The sequence below is a fragment of the Macrotis lagotis genome, chromosome 5 (assembly GCF_037893015.1).
Source record: "Macrotis lagotis isolate mMagLag1 chromosome 5, bilby.v1.9.chrom.fasta, whole genome shotgun sequence".
In the NCBI taxonomy this organism is placed as follows: Eukaryota; Metazoa; Chordata; class Mammalia; order Peramelemorphia; family Peramelidae; genus Macrotis; species Macrotis lagotis.
Window position 1 is genome coordinate 12,343,925 of NC_133662.1, and position 17,910 is coordinate 12,361,834.

General features: G+C 37.6%; 1 protein-coding gene across 1 annotated transcript; it reads right to left on the bottom strand.

The window, feature by feature from the left end:
* Window positions 1–911: 911 nt before the first annotated feature.
* On the bottom strand, window positions 912–16,405 carry GLO1 (glyoxalase I). Its single transcript, XM_074236847.1, has 6 exons — window positions 16,240–16,405; window positions 11,825–11,907; window positions 8,696–8,836; window positions 6,171–6,238; window positions 4,694–4,783; window positions 912–2,776 (listed from the first exon to the last, which is right to left on the bottom strand). The coding sequence occupies exons 1-6, from the start codon at window positions 16,321–16,323 to the stop codon at window positions 2,688–2,690; spliced, it is 555 nt and encodes a 184-aa protein (XP_074092948.1). The 5' UTR covers window positions 16,324–16,405; the 3' UTR covers window positions 912–2,687.
* Between the last annotated feature and the right edge of the window lie 1,505 nt (window positions 16,406–17,910).

Below are 17,910 nucleotides of genomic sequence, written 5' to 3' on the forward strand. Positions count from 1 at the left end.
GCAATTTTATTTTATTTATTTATTTTTTGTAAGGCAATGGGGTTAAGTGGCTTGCCCAAGGCCACACAGCTAGGTAATTATTAAGTGTCTGAGACCAGATTTGAACCCAGGTACTCCTGACTCCAGGGCTGGTGCTTTATCCACTATGCCACCTAGCTGCCCCTAACCACAGTAATTTTAAATCAGTTTGAGAACATTAAGCGAAATAAAATTTCCAGCCCTTATGTGCTGCTAAGACTTTAGGAATCTGAATAACAGGCATAGTGAATCCACCTTCCTGAACAATATGCTAGAGTAAAAAACTTGAGTTCAAAAGAACCTATTTTCAATCCATTTTTATATAAAGTGTGATACTGTATATTCACCAAAGGCAAGTAATTGTGCTTAGAAACAGTGTCTATATATATTTATGGCAAAAAAAGTACTAAAAAAAAGTCAATGAAATTTTATTTGAAATTAAATTTTAATTGATTTTACAGTACTAATTTAAAATTTATTCAAACAGATCTACTCAGCTGGAATAGCCATTGTAAAGTGCTTCTAACAAGAAGCAATTATTAAATGCTTACTACATGCCACCCACTGTTCTAACTGCAAAAATCACAGTCCCTACTTTTAAGGAGCTTACTACATTTACCTGGGAGGAACAAGTAAACAACTAGGAGAGCCAAGACAGAAAGAGTAGATGGGAAGTAGAAGCATAAAATGGATGAAATGGGGAAAGCCTCCTGGATTAAGTGAAATTTCAAATGAGTCTCAAAATAGTTCAAGGAAACTAAGAGGCAGAGGTAAGGGGGGACAGCATTCTAGGTGCTGGGGAAAACTAATGCAAAGGCACAGAGATAGGCAATGGGATTGTGTTTGAAGGACTGCAAATGGTGCTGGAACATGGTAGTTGGAAATGAGTAGAGTGAAGGTTTTTTTTTTTTAAGGTTTTTGCAAGGCAAATGGGGTTAAGTGGCTTGCCCAAGGCCACACAGCTAGATAATTATTAAGTGTCTGAGACCGGATTTGAACCCAGGTACTCCTGACTCCAGGGCTGGTGCTTTATCCACTATGCCACCTAGCCGCCCCAAGAGTGAAGGGTTTTAAAAAGCAAGTTTTATCCTTCAAGTAATAAGGGGCCTCTGGAATTGACTGAGTAGGTGGGAGTGGGAGTGGGAGTGGGAGTGTGTGTGTGTGTGTGTGTGTGTGTGTGTGTGTGTGAGAGATATAATCAGATCAACACTTTAGGAAAAAAAAAATAACCACCATGGCAGCTCAAAGGAGGATGGACTAGAAAAGAGAAAAAACTGAGGCAGTCAGACCAACCAGAAAGCAGCTGCAATAGTCTGGGTGAGAGGTGATGAGGGCATGAATGGGGGGTGGCTGATAGTATAGAAAAACATAGAGACTGTGAAGGTAGGAATGTCAAGATTTGATGACAGAATGAACATGTGGTATGAATGCAATCATTATTGGAATGAACCAAAGGGATCGATTACATTTTGCAAAATGACTATTGCTAAATGAAATTGAATTTTTGCATTATAGGACCATAATGAATATAAAGATCAGCTGTATTTTAAAAATAGATAAAATGGATGTCAATTTGATAGAGAAGTACAATTAGCAGAAATATTGCTGATGAGCAGTTCCTGTGTTAATTAAATTCTGTGCTGAGTGTTCAATGAATGTGATTTACAACCAGTAGCCTTTTATTCTAATTCTTTATTTTGGGTGTGGAGACAATTCTGGCTTCCTTAAGTCTATACTGGCAGAACATGAGCTTAGGCAGTTCCAATGGTAAGAGGAAAAGACTATATATGGGGCCAGTTGGTAGACTTGTCTGTTGCCTGAAGACCAGCCCAGCTATGCTCAAGGAAGTTCTCCACAAGGAATCTGAACATGAGCTGAAGAAAAGATTTTCACTTTGCCTAATGGTAAAATTCAGTGCACAAGACTTATCAGGATGTATTTTAACGTTTTAATTTCAGATGCATGATCTCAAAAGTAATGCTTTAAAAATTTAGGTCACGATTACATGAAAATGCTTTAAACAGAATAAAGTTTCCACTTATCTCAAAAAGCTTCTATAACGACTTTAAAAATACTTTTATAGTAGCATTCTTATCAACCTGATGGGAATTTTAAAAGTTGCATCTCAGGGGCATCTGCTTGGGCACAACAAATATTTTATTCTAAATTCTACAATTTTTCCATTTGAAGTTCATATTAAATTTCAAACCCTGCACCTTCCCTTACTCTCTATTATGAAAAGTTATTTCTGGTGGATTTAAATCTCAGAAGACTTCATAACACAAGCACATTAAATGCTTTCTTGAAAATGATGGTTAAACAAAGTTAACAGCAAAGAGAAGTGATATTCAGAAAGCATAAAAGGCTAATTTAAAAATCAGCCTCTGAGGAGGAATTATACTAATTATTACATAAAAGGCAAAGATGCATGACTACATTCAAGGACATAGCTAGAACGACAGTATTTCAACTAATAGAAAGACACACAATGCTTTAAGACAGAACAGTAAATGTTAAATATAGCCAAAAATGGGTCATGAATAGAGCTAAAGAACAAATTTTAAATGGAGAGGACTGTGTAAAATACCGCATTCTTCCTTTAGTCTAGCAACCTTGAATCACATTGTTCTTGTTTTCAAAATCTTCTAAAACGTAGTATTCTTGCAAAATTAAGTGAGGGTTATCATATGATTAGGATTCAGAATTTCAATCCAGTAGCCATCAGGATCTTGAATAAATGCCAGTCCTTTCATTTTGCCTGGGTGGGGAGAAATTAAAATATTTACTACTAAATCATTAAAAAAGAAAATTTAATATTTAAGGTTTCAAACATATAATTCCCAATCCCACTTTGTACTGAATTATACTGTTTCCTAAAGGCACACCCTTTGCAGATTGCCTGAGCTTAAACACATAGCTGGGAAAAGATCCTATGAAAAGGAAACTGTTAATAAATGGCAGCAGCTCTGATCATAAGACCCCATGTCCAGATCTAGATGGAGCTCATAGGGTATCAAATCCAATCTCATTTTACTAATATGGAAATTTATCTAGGGAAGTAAAACAACTAGTCGTGACATGGGTATATGGATCAGAAGTTGCTTGGATTCCAAAAGCATTATCTTTTCACCATAGTCACACTGCTGAGTGTTAGAATCATTATTATTGTTATTTTTTAAATTCTTTATCAGCAGACCAATTAGTGAACATTGTACTGAAGGGGTCAGAAGAGCTGAGGGTGATTCTGAGGAGCAAGGCCAGGGAAACCTAAAATTTCCAGAACTAGAAGAACCTTGGAGATCATCTGGTCATTCCTCTCCACCCGATACTACTGCAGTGGAAACAAGTCTAGAAAAGGGAATGGTTCTAGGTCTCAAAGACATCACACAAGGCTGGGATTGAAGCCCAGGTTTTCTGACTTTCAATCCAGGACTCCTTTCATATCACATCCTATTTCCAGTTGAGACCCAAACCAAAAACTCTTCATTACTAAGCCCAGGATTCTTCACAAGTACAGTTAAAGCTCAGGGCTAGATTTTTTTCTAGAATCTTACTAGATATTAACTCTTTGTAATCTTATACTGTCCAGTGACGCTACAAATAGTTGCATTCCATTGTGACCACTTTGACCTTTCAAAGGCAAGGGACTTGGTTGGCTAGTTAGTCCTTTTTTACAGTTTTCCCTTGTACCAGAAGAGAATGCCTCTAGTATACAGAGACTCCTTCTAATCCAATTCAAATCTCAAGGATTTATTAAGTGATTACTAGGGACCTTCTCTAGACCTCTATGTAAACTGATTTATACATAATGCAAATTTGCCTGCAGACTTGGGGAAGGAAACCTGGAGCCAGGAAGGCTTCATATGCAGCTATGGGTAAGGGGCCAGTAGAATACGTGGGGTTCATGGACTAAGAAGCAAGAGCTGGAGGGGGGAACATGGTGGGGGGACAGTTAGCCTTGCAGGGGCCTGGGCAGGGATTCAGACAGCAGAAAATGGGCAACATGCAGGAACTGTTGTACCCTAGCACAGCCTGGGGGGGGGGGGGGCAGACACATAGGCAAAGCAAGATAGTCTACTCTATTGGCTCCAGGAGTCTCAAGACAAGCCTCAGATTGCCCTGATAGCTGTGAGGTTCTCTCCATTCTGTGAAGTCTTCTGTTTTCACTTGGAGAGTTTTTGAAGTTTTTTTTTTTTTTAAAAGATTTGTCTGTGTATGTAGTAGAGAGAACATGGAGCACCAAGCTGAGGGACAGAATAGAACTTTTCAATAATGTTAACATCTTTATGTGACTATGCATGGTGTTCTCTGTGAAGTGCTAAGCAAATTAAATTTAATAATATAAGTTTAATAATATAAAATAATATAAAACAAAAATCAGAGCAAAGTACAAATTTTTCTTTCTTTGTCCCCCCCCCCCCCCCCCCCGCAAGCCAATGGGTTAAGTGACTTGCCCAAGGTCACACAGCTAGGTAATTATTAAGTGTCTGAATCCAAATTTGAACTCAGGTCCTCTTGACTCCAGGGCCGGTGCTCCACTATGCCACCTAGCTGCCCCTAACCAAGTTTTTAATACAAATACCAGACAAAGATATTCTTAAGCGGACTTTGGGTACTTAAATAAAGATTATTTAAAATTAAGGAAAATGTGAGGAAGACTATTACTAAGACTTACCTTCATCAGGTTTCTTCACAAATTTTACTCCTAATTCCTCAAATCTTTTACAAGCATCTTGTACATCAGGAACAGCAATTCCTATATGGCCTGTAAGACCAGGAAAAAAAAACAATAGGCAAACAGAATTATAGATTTAGAGCAGGAAGGGTTCTAAAAAATTATTTAATTCAACCCCCTCATCTTTTCTTCCTTTTCTTTTAGCTTACATAATCCTTTCCCAGACCTCTATTCTCATTTGTTTGGGGGGGGGTGTGTGAGATAAAGCCTTTACAAGAAATATGCATAATTAAACAAGACCAATTCCTACAATGGTAGTTTTGAAAAACATGTGCATTATTCTACATCTTCTGTCAAGGACTGCCTCTTTTTAGAGAAGAGCAGAATTCTAGAAAAGTGAAGAGACTTGTCCCAAGTAACCCTGGCCCCCTAACTTTAAGTTTGATGCTTTTCCTTCTATGACTAGGCTGCCTCCCAATACTATGAGAGAATAAAAATTCAGTAAATTTAAAAAAAAATTCATAAACTGACTAAATTAACTAGGTTCAGGTACTTAGCTGACTGATGGTACTCTCTGGACAATTGCACCGGGTGCTTGTCCTGCTCTGTCCTTCTTTCACAGTACAGCTGCGGCCTTTCCTAATCACCCTCGGTCATTCAATGAATGTTTATATATGTGCTAGCTGCTATTCAAAGAGCTGAGGATAAAAGCACAAAACAGCTGGGCTCTCAAGGACCCTACAATCGAAATAAACTATATGAAAGAGAGAAGGCTTTCTGTGGAAGATGAAATTTTAGGCTGGACTTGAAGAAAATCAGGGAAGCCTAGCAAATATTAACTACCTTGTGTTCTGTGGGGGGACATGTGTAAGCCTGTGTTGTGCATGAATATGAAATAGTTAGTTTTGTTATACTTTAAGCTTCTGCAGGACAAACTCCCTCTTTCATCATATTCATGTCCCTAGCATCAATCTAGGGTCTGGAATGTGGCAGGCACTTAAATGCTTGGGGATTGATTGCTTTGTGCCATTTTCTTTTTACTTAATCTATGTATATCTGGTTTACTATCAAAAGGAATAACCATTTTCAGTGGGTTTAAGACTATATGGGTTTTAAGAAAGATAATAGAATCCTGTGATTTTAATAGGAAGATTTTGTTCAAGATGGAAGTGTTCAGTTGGCATAAATATGACCTGATACTGACAATTACAACTTTTAAAAATCTGCTAAAAATCTGATGAGACTTCCAAGGTGAATCTGTCCCAATGAAGCAAATCTAAAGCCTTGACATAACCAAAAATATTTAATAACTCCTAAAGATGAGAAGGTGGAGAACCAAAATAATTTTATTATCAATGCCCAACTTATATGAATTGGTTTTTGTATACACTGAAGAGAATGACACTAAAGCAAAAATATATTCATACTAAAAATAACCACATAAACATAAATATTATATTTGAACATGTAAACATACCAAATCCCCGAGGGTCTGAATTGCCATTATGGTAGGCCTGTTTCTCATCATTTTCAGTGCCCCAGTTGCTGCAGAAGGAAGTAAAATATAAATATTTCAGAGTAGTGAATTTTTTTTAAAAGAAAGCTTTTTGAATCCTATAATATTAAGCAACTGCCTCATTTACTAAGCCTTATCCCTGCTTTTGCAAAAGGATAAATGACTTTTGGTCACAGAGAGTAAGAATCTACAGCACATATACTTTGTTTTTACATCACACTTTATTTCCAAATACATCATCTCTCTCTCTCTACCCAGTTATCCTTCCCTTGTAAAACAAAAACAAAAACATAGTTCAGCAAAAACAAATAATACATCAACTGTGTCAGAATGTGTATGTAATATTCCAGAGTCATAGACTTCCTTATCTCCAATGAAGGGAGAAAGGGGCTATCTCATTTTTTCTCCAGGGCCAAGCTAGGTCCTTATAATTAAACCCAATGTTTGGTTTGATTTTATTCTTTTATTTCTTTTTTTGGGCCTCCACACAGTATTACCTCATTCTGCTTATTTACTTTATTTTGCATTATCCAAACAGATGCTGTATTTTTTCATCGCTCTCCACATTTACTCATGTCTACTTCTCTTTATTCCCATTCCCATCACCCTATTTCTGGCATTCCTCTCTGGTGGACTAAAGCAATATATTGGACCAGAATATATTAGTGACTGTTGCCCTAGAGCAGGGCAGGCATCAACTGATCAAAATCTCTTTTCCCTAGTTCATTTTCCACATGGTGACAAAGCAATTTTCCTAAAATATAGGCCAGCTGTATCATTCCCAATAAACTCCAGTGTCTCCCTACTGACTTCAAGATAAAATACTATTTTATCCTTTCAAAATTCATTTTGTCTTATAGCATATACAATTATTAGTGTAAACAGTCCATGTCCAGAATTTATAAATAAATAAATACTCACATACTGGGTGCGGGTGCATACATAAAAATTACTTTACTGCTAGGAAAGTCTGGGGAACCCCCCCCCCCCACTCTAGAGAATTTAGTCATGGCAGGATTCTGCTCACCAAGCATGCAAGATTCTTCACAAAGTCCAGTTTGTTTTCTGGAATCATCATTTCCTTTTAGAAATATGAATTTACTTCTTTAATAAAATACTATAGAAATTGGCCAGGTATCAAAGTCAAGCAACCCTATCTCTTCTCCAGAACTCTGGGGCTCTCAAGGCTTTCCAGCAGTGGCTCATTATCCCATCCCATTGCACCAATATTGTCAGGGCCTGGGACTTAGCTCATGTAGATAAGGAGACTTAGATTCATCAAGTATAGCACAGAACTTTAAGTAACTGACTCTCTTCTTATTTATCTTGCATTCCTTTATTATACAATCCCTACTAGCTTACCTCAGTCTGGTCTTTCTAGAACAAAAGTTGCTTTATTTTTATTTTTATTTTTGACAATCTGATGGCTCCATTTTATTGTTCCCCACTCTCCCTTCCCCAACCTTGTCTGGGGAGGGCAGTTCAGCATGGCTGCTCCAATGGAGGAAGGGGAAAAAGTTGCTTTCTTTAGCAGAATAGATAAGAAAATTAAGATTGGAGGCCTGCTTTTCTTCTGATATTGGTTATAGCCCTGCAGTAGTCTTCTCCCTCTTTTAATTCTCTTTCCCTCAATGTCCTTTGCTTTTTATCATTAGCTTGAGCTTACTCTTGACTTTTGGTCATCATGATAACACTTATATTTTGAGTCCTTTTGTATTGGTCCTCTGTTAATCTGTTCCAGTTTCTATCCTTTGTATATATAGCATCATAAATTTAGAGTCAGAAGGATTCTCAAAAACCATCTGTTCAATTCCCTTTATTTTATAGGTGAGGAAACCAAGTCCCAAGGAAGATTCAACCCAAGATTCACCCAAAAAAGGAAGCCTCAGAATCATAATTAATAGCCAGGTCCTTTGATTCCAGAGTGAGTGCCTATGCCCTAGAATGTATTTCCTCCTCTGAAAAAGCTAACTCTTGCTAACCTCATGGTTTCTTCTCTCCATCTCCATTCTGCCCCCCCCACTCAACTGAAACTATTTTTGTGTCTTCAGGATTTTTCTCCAGAGAAATTCTCAACCTTCTTGCAGTCCATCTAATAATTACCACAAGACCACATCTATCCCTTTTTTGAACTTTTTTCAAATAAGCTCTCTTAAAATCAAGGATCACTGTGAAAGTATACTAGGCTTTCCTCTACTATACAAATTCTAGGAGTAGGTCACTTTTCCCTAAGGTTCCCATTATTCTAAACCTCACAACCAATTTTCCCCTATTTGTGAGAATGAGATACAGAATTGAATCTTTCCCTTTAAGATTCCTCTGCTTCTGGAAGGAGGATATCGGTGTTGAACAAATAAAAATCATTAGCTCTTTGCTATCAAATGCCCATGTGGAAATTATTCCTTTTGTCCATGATATTATGAAAAGGATTCTAGTACACAAGACTAGTATAAGATCTGTAAAAAGACCTAAAAATTCATACTCACTGGGTTAACTCAAGAGTTCCTTTCCTGGAAAAGGTCCAAGCTGTTCTTTCACTTCTATCTTTTGGGATGTCATTTTTGTCTTCAAAGGCTAAGAAGTAGAGTGAAAATTTCATAGTGGGAAAATCATACTTTTGGAGTAGTCTGAAATTAGAAGGGGGACAGAAGAAAGGCAATTAGATTAAATTTTCAAAAATAAAACAAAAAGTCTTAATGGTTCATTTGTGAAAATATCATAAAGTCCAGTTGATATACATGTGATAAGACCATCACTAAAGGCATTTTTAATATTCCTCAAAGAAATCTAAACTAAAAACATTCTATTTCTTTTTTTAATATTCATTTATTTGTCAATCATTTTTTTGCAAGGTTTGATGTTATAAATTTTTCTCCTTTCTCCTCCCCCACCAACAGAAAGCAATCTGATATAGGTTCTAAAACCATGTAAAACATGGATCCGTATTGATCATGTTGTGAGAGAAGAATCAGATCCAAACAGTAGAAGGAAAACATTAGAGAGAAAAAAATGAATTGAGGATAATAAGTTTTGGTCTTCATTTATACTCCACAGTTCCTTCTCTGGATATGGATGGTATTTTCTATCACAAGTCTTTTAAAATTGTCTTTGATTTATTATATTGCTGAAATGAACAAGTCCATCATGGTTGATCATCACCCTATTTCAAAGAACAAATCTAAAAATAATCAAAGTAACAGGAATCATCATCATTATGTAATTATTCTACTTCTTAAAAATGAAAAACAAAAATCCATCAACTTCTTTTTACTAGGATTAATGTTTATTTAGGAATATTCACATTTGGGGTCTTCATCTAAGGATTTTGCTCTTTGTCTAAATTGGTTCTAAGATATCTCTTCTTTCTTTATGATAAAATAAGAAATGCCAATGACTCTTCTCTAGAGTTCCCAACATGTACCCTTTTAGCTTACCAAAAATGAAATATTTGCACAATATAGTATGAAGTATAACAAATTACTTTTTGAAATACAAATCATCACTATATGGCCATACACTTACATATATACACGGAGACATAAATCACCCAGAAGACCTTAATTTGGGGAGAAAAGAGAGGAACAGGAAAAAGGTTCCCCCCCTTAGGAAAAGTTAAAAAACCCAGAATATTTCACTCACCGCTATTTAAGGATTAACAATTATTTTAGGGGAAGAAGTTACCAAAAATGATCTCATTCTTTTTGTTAGCCCTCTTTTCCTTAATAATACAATTTTTTCTGGACTTGAAGCTGCTAAATAAGTTTATCCTTGTAACTTCCTTACTTGAAAGGGAGATGCACATTATGATCCAGATAGATAGATACACTCACATTCACTCACTCACTCACTCACACATTCATTCTCATTCTCTCATTCTCTCTCTCTCTCTCTCTCTCCCTCCCTCCCTCCCTCCCTCCCTCCCTCTCCCTTTCTCCCCCCTAATTTAAACAGTTGAAACTACTTTAGTTCTCATATTGGGTTAGTAGCTTTGAGGTCAAAATATTCCTAAGAAAAAAGCCCTGAGTCAATGTAGGTTTCCTGAAAGTCATGGCAAAACCCAAAACAACCCAGACATCCTAATTTAAGAGATCTTAAAAGAAAACTTTCTAAAATTCTTAGAACCAGAGGGTAAGGTGAAAATAGAAAGAACTCACTGTAACAGAATGAAATTCCCAAATGAAAACTCCTGAGAACTCTAACACCAAATTTAAGAGCTTCCAAATTAAATATATTGCAAGCAGTCAAAAAGATTAAAGTACCAAGGAATAAGCCAGAATCATACATGATTTAGTACCCACAATTATAAAGGAGCAGAGTGCTTAGAATATGATATTCTAGAAGGCAAAGGATATAGGTTTACAACCAAAAATAACTTATGCAGCAAAAGTGAGTATAATTCTACAGGGGGAAAATGAATACACATCTTATATAACTCCCTGTTACTGGGAGCATACCACCATCCTCCAATCCCCCAGGTTCAAAACCTAGGTTTCATCCTTGACTTCTCACTCATATCTAATCTGTTGCCAAGGCCTGTGGATTTTTACCTTTTTAATATGTCTCATATATACTTCCTTGTCTGATCTGACACTGCCACCACTCTGGCACAGTCCTCTATATCACTTCACGTCTGGACTATTACAATTGCCTCCAGGTTGATTTACCTTCCTCAAGTCTTTTCCCATTCCAATGTATTTTCTACTCTGCTGGCCAAGTGATTTTCCTAAAGTGAAAGTAGGATCATGTTCAAAGTCTTTCATAGCCTATCTCTATACTTGCCTACCCTCTACTTGCCCACTCTTCAATCCTGAAACACCAATTTCTTTGTTCATATTCCATCTCCCAACTTAAGTCATTTTTGGGATTGTCTTTTATGCATAGAAATCTCTACTTTCTCATTTCTACCTCCTAGCTTCCTTTGCTCCCACCTTCTACAGGAAATCTCTCCTAATCCCTCTTAATTCTAGTGCCTTTCCTATCTTGATTACTTCTTATAGATCTTGTATATAACTTGTTTGTACACAGTTGTTTCTATATTATCCCCCCCCTATTAGAATGAGAACTTTTTAAGAACAGGGACCATCTTCTGTCTTTTCTTCATATTCCTGATTGGCACAGAAATATATTTAATAAATTATTTACTGTAGACACTTAAATATTTCCTGATTGACTTTAATGAAATAAAATGATTTTCAAGTATTCCTGATGAAAAGAACAAAGTTGCATTGAAACTTTGAAGTATAAACACAGGAATCAAAAGAAAAATAAAAAGTTAAGCATAAAAAATCATTAAGGTACTAGCCCTTGAAAGTGGTTTTGTTTTGCTAATAGTAAGAGTTAAACAGATTATTTCTTTTTCAATCTTGCTAGGGGAAAGCAATCAGAGAAAGTTGTATTTATATTCTCACATTCTGGGTGGAATAGAAGGGAAAGGAACATTTGCCATTCAAAGTTTACCTTTGAAATCAAAGTCAATAAATCCTAAAAAACAGATTTCTATTAGATTTTTCCCAAATATCTCTCCCACCCCCACTCCCTAGTTACAAGGCTAATTCTGAAAATACATTTATATAATCTTCATGTCTTTTCATATATATAGCATACATTAGACTTACGTCATTCCAAGAATTCTTGTGTAGAAATCCAGTGACTTTTTTGGATCCTTTATTCTTAACATTGTTTGTTGCAACAGGAAATCCTAAAGGAAAATAAATGATAAAATATTTTTAACTAAGGATGAGTCACTTAACTTCTAAGTGCCTCAAGAAACTCTCCAAGACTACATTTCCTAGGTGCAGATATTCCTTGCTATAAAGGTTCCCTTCACTAGGAGCTCCATATTACTGATAAAATTACAGGTCTAGGGATGGCTGGGTGGCACAGTGGATAAAGCACCGACCCTGGAGTCAGGAGTACCTGGGTTCAAATCCGGTCTCAGACACTTAGTAATTTCCTAGCTGTGTGGCCTTGGCCAAGCCACTTTAACCTCATGGCCTTGCAAAAACCTAAAAAAAAAAAAATATCAAAAAAAAATCATAGGTCTAGTTAAACAATAACAAAAATAACTGAGATAGTACACAATGGTGACATGCATTTGTAGAAACACTCCACCATTCTGTATATTACTTAAAAAAATAACAGTCCTTATACTGCTTGGTCAATATGGGCTAATGAATTAGAAATGGGGGTTAAGAACCCCCCCAAACAAACAAAATATGAACAAAATGGAAAACTGAGTCTTGAATGGTTGAAAGGGGAAAGGGCATTTTTTACCTTTTCTTAATACCACTAATAAAGTTGAATGAAGGAAATACAATTTTATATTAATAGTACAATGTGATGGGAGCCAAGAGATATGGATAGGCAGATGACTGGAATAAGGTCTAGATTGGAGATGGGTCTTTTCTTTCTTTTTTGTTTGTTTGTTTGTTTTTAGGTTTTTGCAAGGCAAATGGGGTTAAGTGGCTTGCCCAAGGCCACACAGCTAGGTAATTATTAAGTGTCTGAGACCCGATTTGAACCCAGGTACTCCTGACTCCAAGGCCGGTGCTTTATCCACTATACCACCTAGCCTCCCCGAGATGGGTCTTTTCTGATAAATCTGCAGATATCTATTTTGTGGGCTAAGAAACTGTAGAACACTGGACTAATTAAAAGACTTATGATCCTCATTCTAATCTCAATTCCTTAAATTATATTACCACATGACTTTTTAGAAATAGATAATTTCCCCTGAAATTGAATTTCTCACATAATGGATTCCTGCTCAGGGATTTTTTTCAAATAACTGAAGCTTATCCCTTTAGGAACTATAATTCTTTTATTTTAACCACTTTTGATGGAAATCTTTGTAAACTGGATTACAGAGTTCTCTACCTTATCAAATTGAGTATAATGAAGATTTTTGACAATACTATCAACCTATATCAAATTATGATGAAATTGTTAACTCCAATTTCCCATGCTATCTGAATCTGTCCCTTTCTTTTTTCCCCATTAAAACTTCTTTTTTAAAAGAAATCTGTCTAAACTCTAGATTCAATGAAACAGACATTTATATTCTCCAATCTTTATAGCTTAGAGTAAACCCAAAAAACCAAATTATATAATTATTGTTCTTGCTTCATTCAGAAAAGTATGATCTCAAATTTGCCTACTTTTGGAGATGGAGATTTTGCTACAGATGCTCTATTTATATTGTTCAGAAAATCTCTCTGCCCTGGAACTTTACACTTTTAGTCAGTGTGCAAGGCCATGGAATGTTGGAAACAATACTGGATATGGAGTAAGGGTGCCTAGCTTTTAATCTCTTCTCATTTATAAGATGCACAATCATTATCTTCTCAAGCCTCCAGTTTTCTTATCAGTAAAATAGGAATGAAAATACACATAACTTCCCTTTTCACTGAGTTTTTGTGAGGAAGGAACTTTGCAAATCCTGAACAAATAAGTACAAGTCTGGTTGATCTACTTTGTAGAAATTAAGACTAGGTATGATTTTTTTTTCTTTTTTTAGAAAAGCAATCTAGAATTATGAGGCAGTGCAGCATAGTGGATAGAAATGATCTTTGAGCCTGGAAGATTTGGATTCAAGTCTAGTCCCAGAAACATAATGGGTATGTGATCCAGGATAAATCAGGTAATTTGTCAGGATTCTCAGTTAACTTTTAGAAACTGAGAATTACAGAACAATCCTTGATCTACAGGGGCAGAGGGAACTTCCCATCTGGATGCTCCCTAAATAGATGAAATCACAAGACTAGAATCCCCCCAAAAAGTTTTCTCAAGATTCTATGGGGGTACACATTCAAGTCATGTAGAAAAACAAAAAGGACACGATGAAAAATGAGGGGCAATAACATTAATAGTCCAAGTGTGGAGAAGGATCCCACCTTCACCACCACTAACAAAAACTACTATACCAACAGGTGATGATGTTTGTCCTTCATTCTCGAAGAAGACCATGACAGCAGAAGATGATGCCATGATGATACACATGAACTGTATTTGAGTGAAAGGGGTGCTGTGCTAAGTCATCAGTCACACTTTTTCCTCTGGAGTTTTCTGGGTTCAGTGGTCAGATATGAAACAGGATGACTGAGATGGCTCTGGATATGAGGCAATAAGGTTTAAGTGACTTGCCCAGGATCACACAGCTAGTAAATGTCTGAGACCCGATTTGAACTGAGGTTCTCCTAACTTCAGGGCCACTGCTTCATCTACTGTACTACCAAGCTGCCTTAACCAACAAGTAGATTAGCACAGAAACCCTGGAAGAGACAGGACCTCTTCCCTAGATAACCCCATCCTAAGCCATCAACCAGAGAAGCCAAGGCCTGTGAAGAAGGGGGCAGTCAGCCCCACATATTACCACCTATAGGACAGGCAAGCCAGCCTGCCAGAGACTCTGGACACCCTGAGAGAGAGACAGGGCTCCTGGAAAGCAGGGACTGTCTTAATTTTCTATTTGTTGCCCCATACTTTGCCCCTATAAGGGCTTTAAAAAAATCTTTTTTTGTTCACTCATTTATTCAAAATTGCATAACCAGGACTCAAACCAAAGGCCACTGATATTAAGTTCAATATTCTCTTTCCTTTGTACTTTTATTTAAAAAAAACATTTATTTATTTTTCCAGCTACATGCAAAAATAGTTTTCATTAATCATTTTTGCAAGGTTTTTAGTTTCATATTTTTCTTTCTCCCTCCCCTGACAGAAAGCAATCTAATATAGGTTATGCATATATAACTATGTTAAACATATATCCATTCAATATTCTTTCCGCTAAACACTGATGCTAGATAACATGGTAATGTGAGGGTTCTTAAGAAATACATGTATTCTTTGTTTTTTTTTTTTTGCAAGGCAATGGGGTTAAGTAACTTGCCCAAGGTCATATAGCTAAGTATTAAGTATTTAAGGCTGGATTTGAATTCAGTCCTCATTCTGGGAAAGGTGTTTTGTTCACTGTGCCACCAAGCTAAACCATAGATATTCCTTAATAGCATATAATAGGTTGGAGAGTAGAAGGAACATTGTTGAAATGACTGCCACATAGTTTAGCACCTAACACAGAAAACAAACAGTGGCTCTAGTATTCCCTTATTTAACCCAATTTAAATGACCCCAAACCTTAAAACTACCTGTCAACTCTAGAGGAGGGTCCATGGAGAATCTTAAACACCCATGGGGCAGGGGGTCCTAAATAATTAACTACAGCAATCATTTATTACTGCCTGGGGCTAAACTCCCATAGAACTTAGGCTTTCCTGCGTAGCTACTGAGATATTGCTTTTATTTAACACAAATCCAGAATATCCTCTAGTAACAGGTGCAGAGGATACCTGGAAATCTTTTTGGACTTTTCAGCTAGCAAGTGACCTCTGAAAGTGTATCTATGTTAAAGTAACATGTATATTAAGAAAGATAGCATGAACTTAGAGCTGCAGGAATAAACCAACCTAGGAAGAGTTCACTGAGTAAGGCTGAAAATGGGCAGGACTGGTTTGGAGGTAAGGGAGTTACTGAAGATGAGTCACCTGGGGTGGCCCACGGGCCTCTGAATCCTACCTGTTGGGATTAGAAACTGCCACCACAGGTAATAGGGAAACAAGCTCACAGGTTCTTGGAATAATCAAGTTCAACTTTCCCCCTGATTTTCTCAATAAGAAAATCGAAGCTTCTTTGAACTCATGTCCAAGGGCTTCAGTCACTTTTTAACCACTGCCTCATGGACGAGGCAGAGACTTACTGGAAAGGTATATATCTATCTCTAATAAGGCACGTGGGTACACCAGCAAACTTGAACTCCAATGAAGCCCACAATAATCACGTTATTAGCATTAACGACGATAATCAAAGGAGAACCGAGACGCCCCTTAGGAAGCTCCTGGGAAAGGACGGCAAACGAGTGCCCGGGGAGGCCTGCTCCGGAAACACCTGGCCCCTTTGGGCCCCAACCCAGGCCCCCGAAAAGCCGGGGCGCCGGAGACTTGGGGAGAAAAGGGGGCGGTGCCCCTCAGCCACCCACCTTGGTGCTGGGGTCTGGGTCGGAGCAGAAACTCAGGGCCGCCTCGTCGCTCAGTCCCTCGAGAGCCTGCGGAGACTCGGCCATGACTGGAGAAGCGAGGATGCCGAAAAATGGAGCTCCCGGCCTCCGCCTAGTCCTCACATTACCCGCAGTCCCGGGGGCCAGCTTAGCGCGCCCCGAGGGAGGGGGCTCTGCGGCAGATCAACCAATCAGGGCCCAGAGAGTCGGCTCGTTCTCCCAGGATTGGGTCCCGATGACTCATGACCTCAGGAGCCTCGCCCCGTGACCTCCTCGGAGACTACAACTCCCAGTGTGCAGAGCAGCAATTACGGCTTGACCCGGTCTCTTCTTCCGACCAAGGCCAGATGTTGAGGAATGGAATTTCTCTGGGATTGGGGCCACCTTTACTAGTGTAGTGGCCTTAAGTGACTATTACCTTATCCTCGCCCCCCGGGGAGAAAATAATTCATAAGATTTACAAATGGAAAGGAAATCGTTGCAGAAATTTTAAAAAAAGAAGGAACTTTAGGGAGCTAATCAGCCCCCACCCTTTATTTTTACTTATGAGAAAATTGAGGCTTAGTGACTTGCCTAAGGTCACACAAGAGTAGCATCTGCAGCGAAGCTGCGTGTTCCAAGATTGAAATTTATTAAAATTAGGAATTTTTATGGCATGATAGAATGGAAATTATTTTGGGAATCATAATGGTTCCTGAAAAAGTAAACTATTGAGGGATGAGATTTGGAGTTAGAAACACACCATTGTTATAAATGAATGAAAAGAAAACCTGCTAGAGTGAGAGAAAATTGTAGATTTTTATTCACGAATCCTGCAGGATATAGGTACCTCACCTGGCATGAGGCACAAGGTAGCACTGGAACATCAGGTAATTTATGGTCTTCAGAAACTCTTTCCCCTCCCTCTTGGATGTTCATAGGCTCTCAGAGTCTGAGTTACAATCTAAGAGGTCCACCCATCCCATGACATGCCCCTAATATGATCCCTCCCACCATATGATGCTTGATAATGCTGATGAACCCCAATCTTCACAGGGGGGTGTGGGATATTCAATTACCTAAATGAGCAAACTCAGTTGCATTAGCTCAAGCAGGTTGAGAACAGGTCTTCGGTTTGCTATCTCTGGAATGGGATTAGGAAAGCACTCCCAGCTTTGTGATTGGCTTTTGTAATGGATTCCCTAAGGGCCCCCCTCCACACCTGTGAAGACCCTACATTCCTCACAATTATACTTAAAGCAGTCATTTTTGTGGTGGTGAAGAAATGGAAATTGAGGGGATGCCCATTAATTGGGGAATGGTTAAACAAATTGTCTATTATTGTGATGAAACACTGTGCTACAAGAAATAATTTTTCAAAAAACCCTCAAAGACATGAAATCATTGATAGTAACAGCAATATTGAAAGTTTAGTCTGAACAATATGCTCCAAGACAATTTCAAAAGTCATCATGAAAAATACAATCCTTCTCTAGAGAACTGATGAACTCTAAACATAGATTGAAATATTTTTCATTTTCTTCATTTTTTACCTTTTCTTTTTTTTGCATATGGCTAATAGGTTTCAAATGATTTTCTATACATATTGGATTTTCCATGATTTGCCTTCTTGATAGGGAGGGGATGGGCTGGAAAGAGTGAGAGAATTTGAAA